The sequence below is a fragment of the Trichomycterus rosablanca genome, chromosome 4 (genome assembly GCF_030014385.1).
Source record: "Trichomycterus rosablanca isolate fTriRos1 chromosome 4, fTriRos1.hap1, whole genome shotgun sequence".
In the NCBI taxonomy this organism is placed as follows: domain Eukaryota; kingdom Metazoa; phylum Chordata; class Actinopteri; order Siluriformes; family Trichomycteridae; genus Trichomycterus; species Trichomycterus rosablanca.
Genome location: NC_085991.1, coordinates 38,711,208 through 38,726,075, shown reverse-complemented (window position 1 = coordinate 38,726,075; position 14,868 = coordinate 38,711,208). Strand labels below are relative to the sequence as shown.

The 14,868-nt window shown below is 43.9% G+C and overlaps 1 protein-coding gene across 1 annotated transcript in view; it reads left to right on the top strand.

Moving 5' to 3' along the window:
- Positions 1–3,381: 3,381 nt before the first annotated feature.
- The window catches only part of si:ch73-335l21.1 (insulin receptor substrate 1-B), a 96,184-nt gene continuing 84,697 nt past the window's right edge, over positions 3,382–14,868 (top strand). The window contains exon 1 of the mRNA XM_062994265.1: positions 3,382–4,003. Coding sequence (XP_062850335.1) covers positions 3,661–4,003 — 343 coding nt within the window. The 5' untranslated portion in view covers positions 3,382–3,660. The remainder of the gene's footprint in view (positions 4,004–14,868) is intronic.

The following is a 14,868-nucleotide window of genomic DNA, read 5'->3' as shown; positions in this document are numbered from 1 at the left end:
AGTTAGTGTAACAGACGTTTCTGTGGTGTAGTGTGCTGACAATGTTTGATGTGTGTGTTTACATATTAAACACATTTTGTCCCTTTGGGGATTCCATAGTCAATGGAAAAGTGTGCTTTTCTACACACATGTTCATCTCTCTGTAGTCTGTGCTGTGCCTCAGAACAATCCAGTAAAGTTTTATGCTCCCGATAATTTGTCTATGTACAGTTTATTTCTTACTAAACACAGCAAACTCTAAAGATGCTCAGTTACACTAGCAATTGGTTAGGAAAAATTTCCAAGATTTCGAAGTGTAAAGCAGTTGGAAACAGAGTTTAAGGATAGTCCTTTCCCATTCCAGCCTTAATGTGCCCCTGTGCACAAAGCAAGGTCTATAAAGACATGAAGAAAAGCTCGGCTTTGCACAGAGCCCTGACCTCAGACCCGCTGAACAGCATTTAAATGAACTGTAACATCAATTGAAGCTTTCTTGACCAACATCAGTGTCTGGTGTACAAATGCTGTTTTGGCTGAATTAGCAAAACTTCCCACATACATACTTCAAAGTCTTGTGAGAAGCCTTCTCAGAGGATTAGCTGTTGTTATAGCTAAAATAATTACAATTACAAATCATTTTAATGCTATTTGTTTTTTTAATGGGATGTCCAACAAGCTCATTGTCAAGTGTCCAAATACTATTTGCCATTTAGTTTACATACAGAGTAAGACCAATGTAAATGGTTTTACTAAGTTTGTGTTTAAGTATAATGAGCATTTTTGTTTTATTCTATAAACTACTGGTAACATTTCTTTCAAAATTCAAATAAAAATGGAATTTAGAGCATTTATTTGCAGCAAATGGCAACTGTTTAAAATAAAATATGTCGTTTTCAGATGTCAAATTATGCAAACAAGTCCATGTTTGTTTGTAAAGAACTCACACTAATGTTTCAACTCACTTTGATTCATATCCTCAATCCTAATTTGTAGTCGTGGCTTGGCATGCTCTTCACCAGTCTTTCATGTTGCTTTTGGGTGACTTTATGTCACTCCTGGTGCAAAAATTCAAGCAGCTTGGTTTTCTTTGATGGCTTGTGACCATCTACCTCTTGATCACATTCCAGAGGTATTCACTGATGTTCAGGTCAGAAAGACTGGGCTGGTCATGACAGAGTCTTGATCTGGCGGTCCTCCATACACACCTTGATTAACCTGGGAGGTACCGCAGGATAAGCAAGACAGCAAGTTTTCTTCCAGGATAAACTTGTATGTGGCTTTATTCAAAGACAAATCTGCTGATTCCATCCTTGCTATACTTTGATGGTGGTGAAACGGGTCTTTCACAATGTCTAGCTATCTCTCTTACACACCTGATGACCCAGGATTGGTTCACTTTGCTTCAGGTCTAATAATAGACACGTGTAGTGACTTGAATGTCCAGCAGTGGGCGCACGACAATTAATTAAAATAGCTCAAAGCCCAATTTAAAATAACAACAATGAAATATAAATATAGTCTGCATGTCTTTGATATGTATGCGCATACTTACTTTATTTTGGATATTGGGAGTGCTCTGCTAATATAGCTTATTTAACCAAGATTACTGTAAAACACGTGGCAGTGCAACGGTAAAACAGCAGTGAATTCTGGGTCAGTAATTTAGAAATTGTGGCGTTAAAGTGTTGTATAGTAGTGGGTTAGGGGTTTGCTTATAAGGTAAGGGAAGAGCGGTTGGTTTTGGACATTGAGGTGAGAATGAAATTTGATCCTAGTGGCAGCCTAGAGCTACTGAGCTACTCATCCCTCCTCTACACACACACACACACACACACGTATCAGCTGGATCAAAATAAGAGTCGATTCCCAAACAACTCTTTGTTCAGTATCATGTCCATCAACAAGTTTGCTTTGTCATCAAAGACAAACTTAACGTCTTATACAGCCGCATTAAAATAAACTTAAGACATACTGCAAAACTAAATAAATTAAATGCAATTATTTGGCTTATATAAAAAATTTGCCAGTGTATCTTTTATTTATCACATTGATGATTTGATGATGTGCACTAAAATCACTGTATTAAATCATTGGTTTGTTTACTTTATAAAGTCTATAGAGAACAATTGATTAATAATGGGGTTGGTACCTACATTTACCAGTGATGTACATCATTTTTAACAAGTCGACTCTTTAAATCAGCTCTTTTAGGTAAACGCTGGATTGTCGAAGCTGTTGCAAACAATGGAATAGGCCTATATAGCCTAACCAAATCCTATTTTCAAACCAATTACTAAATAAGTGAATAAATGAATCAGTAAGTCAGTATAAGGACACAGTACAATTATTAAATGATTCATTATTCCCAAAAAGCTTTAAAACAACAAAAGGTTTTTGTTTCGTAATTCTTTTTCTACATTTTATTTTAATTAACCACTTAAAAATGCAAAAAAAAAAAAGGTGCAGGGCAGGAACACCCTAAAAGGGTGGCTGTCTATCGCAGGCCTTGTTTTGTATTATACCATACATATTACAATTACATTATGCAATTTATAATTACATTATAAATTAAGTTTATTCAAGGCCATAATCACAATAATTGGACAAGTCTTCCCAATATTTTGATATGCCAAAAATGATGTAATGTGCTGATACATGCCAATGTACTGATGTAAAAATGATAAACAAGCACATTCCACTCACTAGCTTTACATAATGTTAAAATCCCATCAGGTATTTATGGCAGTAATGTTTTAGAATGGCAGGAAACACCAAGTTTGTTTGTTTGTTTATTAGGATTTTAACGTCATGTTTTACACTTTGGTTACATTCATGACAGGAACGGTAGTTACTCATTACACAAGATTCATCAGTTCACACAAGGTTATTTCAAACACAGTCCTGGACAATTTTGTATCTCCAATTCACCTCACTTGCACATCTTTGGACTGTGGGAGGAAATCGGAGCTCCCGGAGGAAACCCACGCAGACACGCAGGGAGAACATGCAAACTCCACACAGAAAGGACACAGACCGCCCCACCTGGGGATCGAACCCAGGACCTTCTTGCTGTGAGGCGACAGTGCTACCCCGAAACACCAAGTAGATTTGGTCTCCACATATGATGCTATAATGTACAGTATATAGCATCATCATTACATAACTAATAATTACAGGTTGTCTAATTATTCTAATAATCTAATTTGTTTAAAAGAAACGATAATACTAAAAAACAAAGCAGTTTTTGAGTCGAAGGAACCGAATGGGCCAATTGATATGTCTCACTGTAAAGAGCCTAAATGTGCATTACTAACAAGTATACAAAAGCGTTGATTCAGAGAATCGACTCGTTCACGAACAAAACACAAACACACACTCATACACACAGCACGCTGTTAAACTATAGGCGGGTGAGTGACAGGCCGGGCGGTAGCAGCAGTAGAGGAGTAGAGGAGGAGAGTTTGCACTGTATCCTACTGTGCATTAGTGTGATTCACTGAGCATTTAAACGGCAGTCCGTTCGCACTTTATCCACGGAGCGCCGTTTCGGAAATGGCATTTCTGGACGCCGTGTGAACACGTGCACGACTTTACCAAAAGGAACGGGAGAGAGGGGGGACGGGAGTAAACTCGTGCTGAGCCGGGGTAAATGAATGCACACAGTCCCGGGTAGACAGAGCTATGGAGAACGAGGCGGTGAGTTGCGAGGACGTGCAGAAGAGCGGTTATCTCCGCAAGCAGAAGTCCATGCACCGGCGCTACTTCGTGCTTCGGGTGGCTTCGGAACGCGGTCCGGCCCGCCTCGAGTACTACGAGAGCGAGAAGAAGTTCCGCAGCGCGAAAACAGCCGCACCAAAGCGCAGCCTGGCTTTGGATACCTGCTTCAACATCAACAAACGCGCCGACGCCAAACACAAACACATGATAGTGCTTTATACCCGAGCCGAGAGCTTCGCCGTGGCTGCCGACTGCGAGCAGGACCAGGACGAGTGGTACCGAACACTGCTGGAGCTCCATTGCAAGAGTAAGCGTCCCAAATACCACCATACTCTGTTCACTACTAACTACAAAGTGCATCAGGGTCACTATGACACAGACACTCTTTGCATTACACATTAAAGCTGCAGTGTGTAACTTTAGGGTTTTTTATTGTAAAGATTTAGACATTGGTAGAAATGCAACAATTACCTCAAAAGATTTGTGCTGTTAATCTTAATTTTAGACATGTCAAGTCATGTCACTACTTTGAAGTAGTATTGATTTATTCATTACAGTTTTTAAATAACCGCTTTACCCTGATCAGAGCAGTTGGTCTGGGGCCACCCTGGAAAGGGTGCAAATCTAACACAGTGAACAAGATACCAAATCAACCCAATTTATTAGTATATAGGTAACAGTGGCCAATCTACCTTCATGTAGTGAATATACCATACTCCCTATGGACAGTGACCAGAGCAGACATCTAAAGTCATGTCCCCTGGTTCAATGTGGCACTCATTTTGAATTAACAAATTCATTCATAATAATAACTTTTTTATCATTATCAGGGTGCCACCCAAAACACAAGGCACAGAGTGAAAATACACTCAGGACATGTTGTCAATTCATCACTGGGCATCATGTATTTACATTTACTCACACACATTCACTCACTCACATTTGCGATAATTTAGACCAGTCAAATAACAGTTTTCCTTCTTAATGTATTTGGGAGATAGAAGGAAACAAAAGTGGAGAGTAACGGCATTAATAGACAAAAAATAACTGCTTTAAAAATAACACCTTTAGAAAGTGGTTAATTATCGGGAACACTTTTTGAGCACTAGGATTTTGAAGAAATATATTAAGGTACCAGAAGCTTAAAAACATGAAGTGAGCACATGGCATCACTTTAAAAAAAGCTTTTTTTGCACCTTGTTTTAGGAGTATATATTCTTTACTGCATAAATATATAATTATATCTATGTAATTAAAATGTCAACAAGTGTCCATTCCTGTTTACTTCTTTGCTGAGCGTATTTGGCAGTTAATACAGCTAGTAGTCTTTTTGCATAATTCAAAATTTTGCACAACATAGTATCCCGATTTATTTCTAACAGAGCTCACAAACCTTTTATGGCTTAAAGTAAGAGTGTACACTTTTTAAAACGGGGTTTTTGGATCATTTTCAGTTTAACGTAGAACAATTGTAAACATTAAAATGCTGGAATTCTTTAGCTCTGTGCATCGGCCAAGATTGTAAAGAGGCATCCGTTAAAAAAAAGCTCTCCCAGGACGGTGCTCAAAGCCTTCTATGGGAACTTTTGTTTATGAAAGCTACATTCGTAACATGTATTAGAAATGGTGCCCCCCTTCATATTTTATAGACTTTGTTGATTGTATTACGGGTATTATCTAGCCTCCAGGGCACATAATCTGAACACTGACCTGTTGTATTGCACTGTGGGATTTCTGGTATCCACTGGAAGTAATACACCAGACATGACTGTATAGTGAAGGTTCCGTTTCAGGAATAAGAATGGTTTGTATATGAAGCTACTCCAGAGCATTATGTAACTTCTAAGGAATCTTGGAAATCCTTCACTATGGTTTCTGATTTATTGATTTATAAAATAGTAAATATTTTAAAGTGGTGTGCTATATAGTACATCATATGTGATTTTGAATATGTGGTAGGACTATGTTATAACAACAGTAATGTGTATTTCAGCACATTATACCAAGAGTATTATATGGTTTGGGACACAGCCCAGTCCCTTGCTGAACTTACAGTGTGCTCAGATGGGTAGCCATTGAATTAGGTGTTAACGTGGCAAGTTGAGGCGCCAGCTCAAACTCAGTTTACAGTCTGCAGTATATTAAAATGGTGTTTGAGAAACAGGGAAGGACTGTGAGGTTGCTCTGGAAGGGTCCACTCTGTTTTCATGAAGCGCTTCTGCCTAGCACTCACTGGAGATTGTTGATATGGTGAATATATAATGTGCTAGTTGAAGATATGTTTACAATTACCAATACGAATCAAGGGGCAACACACTGCAGCCAGGCACTGTTTGTGCCACACAGTTTCAGGGGCACAGGTCTGAGTTTTGAACTCACAGTGAACCTGATCCGGACAAAGTAGCTTTGAGTATATGAATGATACAATAATTATTATGATTCACAGTCTGTTTTAATGATAAACTTATATGACCAAATAAGAGCTTGGTTATAAAATCATTTCAATTCATTCTCAACAGTCACTGGTTAATAATTAACTTTAGCATGAAGCTGCAGATACCTTACATACTTCAGTGCCACTGAGCGAGAAAACTTTTGCTATCCCACCCCCAGAAATGTGACACCCTCAGAACGCATCCACAGCAGAGGTGTCAGGCCAAAATTTCCACGCCTGCTGTCAGATGCATCTACTCTCAAGCAAGGTTGTTCAAGAAACCCTTCGTATGTGGATGGGTGTTATGTTATTTCTCACTAAACATAATTCTGATATTTGCAATATAAGTGCAGGCAGACTTTATTATATTAACAAATGTTGTGGAGAGGAGCATTGAGATACCAGATGCATTCTGATGATATGCATTCTGAATGCTGAAGTAGCTCTGGTCATGCTGTTAATGTGCATATTACTGTTCTACATTACGGTCACTTTAGGTTATTTATTATGCAATTTAGTTTTGTGTACATAAGCTGCTGACATTTCTCAATGATTGTTTAATATTTTAATGGCTTGATGTAAGATTGTGAGTTACAAGTAACAGTTAAAGGTCACCAGTTATTGGTCAAAATAGTTTGGCAAAGTTCTTATCTCTAATCCACGCTAAATCAGCAATTTGAATCACCACAAATACATTCTTTTAAATCCGAAGTCTCTAAAAACGTATAGAAAAACACAGCTTTTAGGAAACATTGATGAAAAGACTTCCAGTTCTTTAAAATGTAATGTACAGTATTTTAACACTGACATTTGTTCATATAAAATGTGTGGTTAGCACTGATCTAAATTAGGATGAATATTTGATTAAAATTAAGATGTAAATAACGACAAACTTTGACTGAACTAGTCAGCCAATAAGGCAAATCCCATCTGACTTTATATCAGCTACATAGCATACTACATAGTGTGTAAAGTTAGTTTAAAAAAGGTAGTAACTTGGCATTATAATATTCATTTTAGGGTTAAAAGAAATGGGCCGCTCAGGTGGCGCAACGGTAAAAGCACACGCTGGAACACCAGAGCTGGGATCTGGAAAACATAGTATCGAGTCTTAGCTCTGCCTGCGGCTGGGCTGAGAAACCACATGAACGATTGGCCTGTGGTTAAGATAGGGGTGGGATATTAAAGCCGGATAGGGACTCTCTCATAACTAATGCAATTACGACCTCTGCTGGCTGATTGATGGTGCCTGAACAGAGACGGGAAAAGAGTGTTGTCAGGGTGTGTCTTTCCGTACACGGTGCTGATCTGCATTGCACTCGTCAAAGTGTAGGTGACAAAATGCATACGGCTGCTGCCCACGTTAGCTTTGTTCTCCTCAGTCGGACCGGGATCGGCATCGGTGGAGAGGAAGCATGACGCAATTGGGCAATTGGACGCGCTAAAACGGAGAAAAAGGGGAGAAAATGCATAAATAAAATATAAAAAAAAAAGAAATGTATTGATTTAATTTTGCTAAGGTGTTGGTAGTCTAAATTGAATTATTAGTTTGTAGTTTACTTCTCCTTAGGTCTTGGGGGCTCATTTTGTAGTCTATATAACACAAGTAAAGACTGGTAAAGTAGTATAAAACTTGTAATGTTGTCCCCATGCTGTTTACTCTTTAATCTGCGCTTTAAAAGCCTTTTCTTCACCTTATCAGGTGTTAGTCATTTCACCTGGTGGTGGCTCTTTAAGAGGTGTGTAACTCAGCTGATCATGAGTCTGTTTTTCTGATTTCCTGTGCCTGTTCGCTTGGTTCTGTTTGTAGTTCGCTTGGTTGACATGCCAGGCTGAAGATTGTATTTGTTGACCACCAGCCTTTCCCGCAAGCCTGTTGTTCTGGTTTCCAGGAACTAAGCTGGTGAACATGTTTTTTGTCCATCTGTCCTAGTTTGGATTTGAGTTGTGTCCAGTGGTGGCATGGCAGTTTTCTTGTTTGTTTTCCCTCTCCTGGTTCTTTGACAAGCATGTCAGTTGTATTTCACTCGATTCACTGGATTGTTGGATTAAGATGTTTTTCTATTCTCAACCTCCGCTTTAGGCTGTGGTTTATGGTTTGGTTTCTTTAGTTTTATTATTTTGTTCTTTTGTTTAGTTATTTAATCCCTGTTGGATTTTGTGACTTTTTGGATGAAGTATTGTTCTGCCTTGGTTAAGTATCCGACAATTCGGTTCAACCCTTTATCATAATTTAATAACTCCATGGCCTGATAGTCAGGGTGTTTTGCTATGCTGAGATTTGTATTGACTATAAATATGTTATGAATATGTCATACTCATTGTCTTTGTACTGACAATAAATAGGTTATAAAACTAATATGTAAGTAGAGGAAAACCATTTGGGATCTTGACTCGATGACTGCATGAAAGTGCCGGTAAGTCACCACCACTCAGACACCTGTGCATGCCCCCATCCAAGCCATTTTCACATGTAACTGTAAATTAAAAACTTTAATTTGTTTATTTTAAAAGGTCATATTACCAATGTAGTGCAATTTTAGTAACATATTCATATAACCCAAATGAGTAGTTAACAAAAGTCATTTCCACCTTTGTGTGTACCAAAACTAACCACAACACAACCTTTTATCCTCACCCCCACACTGAGCATAGACCTTATCTAGTGATTTCACTGATTATTTCCTTAAAAGAGAGGAAAAACAAGTCATTTTTTATGTTTTAAAAGACTCTATTTTCAGCTGTTTTAGAAACTGGACTGCCTGCACGTGTATATTAGCTAAGTCATCATGAGCATGCTGCATGTAGTTTTTTTGCTGTACTAAGAACTGCTGATACACACAAGTTCTACAGTTTTTAATGGATTAATGAGAAATGTACTAATGTGGCTGTACATCAGGAAACACAACATATAAAACAACAAAAGACCTAATGGCGTGGGGTATAATAATAATAACTATAATTTTAATTTAACAGATCAGCTATAACATTAAAACCACCTCCTTGTTTCTACACACTGTCCATTTTATCAGCTCCACTTACCATATAGAAGCACTTTGTAGTTCTACAATTACTGACTGTAGTCCATCTGTTTCTCTGCATGCTTTGTTAGCCCCCTTTCATGCCGTTCTTCAATGATAACACTACAGAGCAGGTATTATTTAGGTGGTGGATCATTCTCAGCACTGCAGTGACACTGACATGGTGGTGGTGTGTTAGTGTGTGTTGTGCTGGTATGAGTGGATAAGACACAGCAATGCTGATGGAGTTTTTAAACACCTCACTGTCACTGCCGGACTGATGGTCCGGCAGTGCCGGACTTGGTCCACCAACCAAAAATATCCAGCCAAACAGCACCTCATGGGCAGCGTCCTGTGACCACTGATGAAGGTCTAGAACAGGGGTGGGAAACCTTTTATCCACCGAGGGCCAGATTAATAATTACATATCTGGTCACGGGCCACATACTACAATGATGCAACACACAGCCAAATAATACAGGCGTTATAAATTATGCTGATGGCATGTAGTGCTTATATTTGATCTCAGACTTACCTTATCATCATTTCAATGTGACGGTAGTGAACTCACCACATAACTCACCTCAGTCACACTGTCCAGTTCCTTTTTGGGTCGTGTGACGGAAGTTTGCTGTGCAATCAAATTATGTTTGAGCACCTTTATTTTCTCCGCTGGTTCCGATCCCTGCAGAGTGCTATACTTTGGGTGTTTGGTGGTATGATGTCTTTCAATATTATTTTTCTTTAGAACAGCGAGAGATTCTCCACAAATTAAACATACTGGCTTTCCTTTCACTTCTACAAAAAAGAAATCCGTTGTCCTTTTTTCTTGAAAGACGCGACATTCATCATCAACTTTCCTGCGCTTCGACATTTTTACAAACTTAAACCAGAAAGACGCAGCTAACTGGACGAACCTACAGTCACGGTTGTCGCAGCTCATTGGTTAATTTGATATACGCGTCATCATTAATTGCGGAGACAGAGACGCCTAGGCGGCTTTGTTTACCTTGTTGCTATGCGACACTGAAACGGATTATGCGGAACAGATGATTATGATGATTAATAAATTAATAAATTAAAAACAATAACATGGAGGAAATATATGGCGGGCCACATTTGATTGAGCGGGGGGCCGTATACGGCCCGCGGGCCGGAGGTTCCCCACCCCTGGTCTAGAAGATGACCAACTCAAACAGCAGCAATAGATGAGCGACCATCCCTGTATAACGAGGTCTGTGGTAGCTGGTGAACGTGCCCCGGGTTCCCAGCGAAGCAGACATTACAGAGCTCAGAGAACAAAGGCCTCTTATACCAGGCCTCCTAATTAGTGCTGATCACCCGCAGCCGTGGGGCTGACTACTTAAGCCAGCTCCACACAGCAGCGGGTGTCGCACCTTTGTTTGTTTTCCGGTCCGTGGTGGCAGTCGTCCACACGTTCGTAGCCTTAGCTGGTAGCCCTGGTGGCGTATGCCATTCGGGTAAGTAAAACCGCAAGGTTTGAGGTAACTGGTATGTTCTGTTGGCCTCGTAGATATAGTGTGGTGCGACGCGGTGCAGTCCTCGAACTGCAGTTCATTTTGCGCTAGCAGTTAGCGTTAGCGGTTTCACTCAGCGCTGTGTTAAAGCGCTGAAAGTATTCTGGCATCAGTGCCTTCAGTTATTCTGAACATTGGATTCTCCAACCGCTGGGTGGCGACTCCGCTGAGCAAGCGGTTGCCGTGCTAAAGACCCCGGTTCGAATCCGCAGTCTAGAACTGCCTAACTTTGTTTATTTGTTTCTTTCTGGTTTCAGATTGGTGTGTCAGCTCCGCGATCCAGGGCGCGCCGACCGGTCACTGCGATTGTTAGTCGCGGTGTTGGGTCTAGCGCTCCTCGGAGTTCCCCTCCTCTCCCTTCGCTCCTAAGCGTATTAGAGGTTCTCGCGCTCCCGTTTTCCAGCACCACTACAGTGCGGTGGTAACGCTCCCGGCTGCCACGCGGCTGACCGGGGTTCGCGTCCCGCTTCCTTCTGTTTTGGTTTCACTTTGTTTATTTTTCATTTAGTTGCGCCAGCAGCTCCGTCGGAGTTTCCGATCGGGTTTTTTGTGTTCTGTTTTTCGTTTGCTGTTTATCTTTCTGTTGTCCTTATAATTAAATAAAATATTATTATTTTTATTTACTTCTGCATTTGCGTCCTTTCTTCCCACGTGACAGAAAGGTGCGACCAACCATGGACGCAGCAGAAACGCCACCCCCTATCGACGTATTACGCCACCAGGGTGTGGCGTTAGGCAGGCACGAGGTGGCCATTAGCCAATTGGCGCAGCAGGTAGCTGCGCTTAGCCAGCAGTCTCCAGCTTTAGGAGCCGGCCCACACCCCCCACCCCATTCGGGAGGATGTGGAAGCCGCGACACCCCCATTCCTCCTCCTGAAAGATATTCGGGAGAGGCCAAGAGGTGCCGTGGCTTCCTCCTCCAGTGCGCGCTAGCCTTCGAGTTGCAGCCCTCCCGCTACCCCACAGAGCGGTCGAGGGTTGCCTATATCGTTTCTCTATTGACTGGCCGAGCCTTGGAATGGGCTACCGCCCTCTGGGAGCAGAACGCTCCGGAATGCTCATCCGAAAGCGCCTTTAAGGAGGTCTTAAAGGAGACCTTCTTCCACCCCTCGGGGGGTCGTGAGGCAGGCCCACGCTTACTTGAGCTAACCCAAGGTAATCGGCCAGTCGTAGATTACGTAATCGAGTTTAGGACACTAGCGGCGGAGTGTGGGTGGGATGAGGGCTCTCTCACCGCCATCTTTCATCGTGGCTTATCGGAGAAGATAAAGGATGAGCTGGCCACCAGGGACTGTCCAACGACCCTTAAGGCCTCCTATACGCTGGCCACAGCCATCGATACCCGTCTTCGCCAGCGAAACCGGGAGCGGGGTACCTGCCCCCCGTTTACCCGCTTGCTGGCGCCCCCTAAGTCTCCTCCACCGGCCCTGGATCCCGAACCCATGCAGTTGGGCTCAGCCCGTGCCAATGCCCGTTCGGCATCGGGTTCGTTCTCCCGACCTCGGCGGCCGGAAAACATCTAGGCCGCTCTCGAGTCAGGGACTCGGGAGTGAGCCGACCTACCATCCCTGCCCAAGGTCTGCTTTTGCAGGCCCGGTTGTCCTGGGGCCTCGGGAACACAAACCTTCAGGTTTGTGTCGATTCAGGTGCGGTGGAGAATTTCATTGACAGCGATCTGGTACACAGGCTGGGGATTGAGGTCCAACCGCTAGCATCACCAGTGTCGGTCCATGCGGTGGATGGCCGACCTGTAGCGGGCAGCCCGATAACCCAACGGACAAGACCTCTCACGTTGCGTCTGCAAAACCACGAGGAACGGATTACCTTTCTTGTAACTCACGTTCCTCACCTCCAGGTGGTTTTGGGGTATTCGTGGCTGCAAAGACACAACCCTCAGATCGACTGGGCCACCGGATCAATCTTCATCTGGGGAACGCGGTGTCGCGACTCGTGTTTGCTGCAAGGTGGCACGGGTTCTGCTCCGAAGGAACCGAAGATGGAGGTGCCGGATTTGGCAGCTGTTCCCCCTGTGTACCATGACTTACGGGAAGTTTTTAGCAAGTCCCGGGCGCAGGACTTGCCCCCCCACAGACCGTTCGATTGCGCCATCAATCTTTTGTCCGGCACTACTCCTCCTAGGGGGCGCCTTTTTTCGCTCTCCGGTCCAGAGAAGGTGGCTATGGAGGAGTATGTGCGTGAGGCACTTAAACAGGGGTTCATCCGTCCTTCCTCCTCCCCAGCTGGGGCAGGGTTCTTTTTTGTGAACAAAAAGGACGGCACCCTGCGCCCCTGTATCGATTATCGCGGTCTGAACGCCGTTACGATCAAGGATCGGTACCCGCTGCCGCTGATGGCCACGGCTTTCGAAGCCCTTCAGCGAGCTTCTGTTTTTTCCAAGCTCGATCTTCGCAGCGCGTACAATTTGATCCGGATCAGGCAGGGGGATGAGTGGAAGACTGCGTTCATTACGCCCACTGGCCACTATGAATACCGGGTGATGCCATTTGGGTTAATGAATGCCCCCGCAGTCTTCCAGAGATTTATCAATGAGGTCTTGCGGGAGACTCTTGGTAAATTCGTCTATGTTTACTTAGACGATATTCTTATCTTTAGTCGGTCCATCGACGAGCATATAGGGCATGTCCGACGAGTTCTCCAGCTTTTGCTTGACAACCATTTGTTTGTCAAACTGGTGAAGTCAGTCTTTCACTCCCCCACGGTTTCGTTCCTGGGGTTTGTAGTGGCCGAGGGCACCCTGCGCATGGACTCGGCTAAGGTATCAGCTGTGGAGAAGTGGCCAACTCCAAGTTCTTTACGCCAACTGCAAAGGTTTTTGGGCTTTGCAAACTTTTTTCGGCGTTTCATTAAGAACTTTAGCTCAGTCGCCTCTCCGTTAACGGACCTTACAGGAAAAGGTCCGTTCCGATGGACGGTGCAGGCCCAACAAGCTTTTGACGAGCTAAAAACACTCTTGACAACTGCTCCCGTTTTACAGTTGCCCGACCCAGAGGAACCCTTCGTTGTCGAAGTGGATGCCTCCGAGGTCGGAGCTGGGGCAGTTTTGTCCCAAAGAGTGGGGCCAGAGAAGAAGCTGCATCCATGTGCCTTCTTCTCGCACCGCCTGACTCCAGCCGAGCGGAACTACCCGGTTGGAGACAGGGAACTCTTGGCCATTAAGTTGGCGTTAGAGGAGTGGCGACACTGGCTCGAGGGGGCCAATCATCCTTTTCTTGTCTGGACGGATCACAAAAATCTGTCATTCATCCAGCAAGTCAAGAGGATGAACTCCCGTCAGGCCCGGTGGTCCTTATTTTTTGGAAGGTTCAATTTTACACTGTCTTATAGACCGGGGTCCAGAAACGTCAAACCGGACGCTCTGTCTAGACAGTGGGAACCGACCAGGCCGGAGACCGGACCTGATCCCGTGATCCCCTCGACCCTGATAGCGGCTCCAGTCACATGGGGCATATCGAAGGTCATTCGGGATGCCCACCGGGCTGAACCCGACCCCGGTGGGGGACCTCCTGACAGACTGTACGTACCTTCATCCGTACGGCGTCAGGTTTTTGAATGGGCCCATGCTTCCCCATTTTCGGCGCACCCAGGTGTGACTAAGTCCCTGGTCTTGCTGCGCCGAGGATTTTGGTGGCCGGGGATGGAGAACCAGGTACGTGACTTTGTCCGTGCTTGCTCTGTGTGTGCTCTGAACAAGACACCCAGAGAGCGCCCGCGGGGCCTCCTTCATCCGTTGCCAATACCTGCTAGACCGTGGTCCCACATTTCTCTGGACTTTGTGACAGGCTTGCCAAAATCCAGAGGGTTCACGGCGGTATTGGTAATTGTCGACCGGTTTACCAAATCTTGCCTTTTTATCCCACTGCCCAAGCTACCATCCGCCATGGGTACTGCGCAAATCATCCTGAATCATGTGGTGAGAGCACATGGGGTCCCATCAGACATTGTGTCTGATCGGGGTCCACAGTTTGTAAGCCAGTGCTGGCGGGCCTTTTGCCAACTTCTTGGCGCCACGGCCAGCTTATCCTCCGGCTACCACCCGGAGTCGAATGGGCAGTCGGAGAGGCTGATCCAGGATCTGAGCAAGATGCTCAGGTGCCTGACGGCAGGGAATCCGACCACGTGGTCGGATAAGTTGATATGGGCAGAGTTTGCTCACAACACC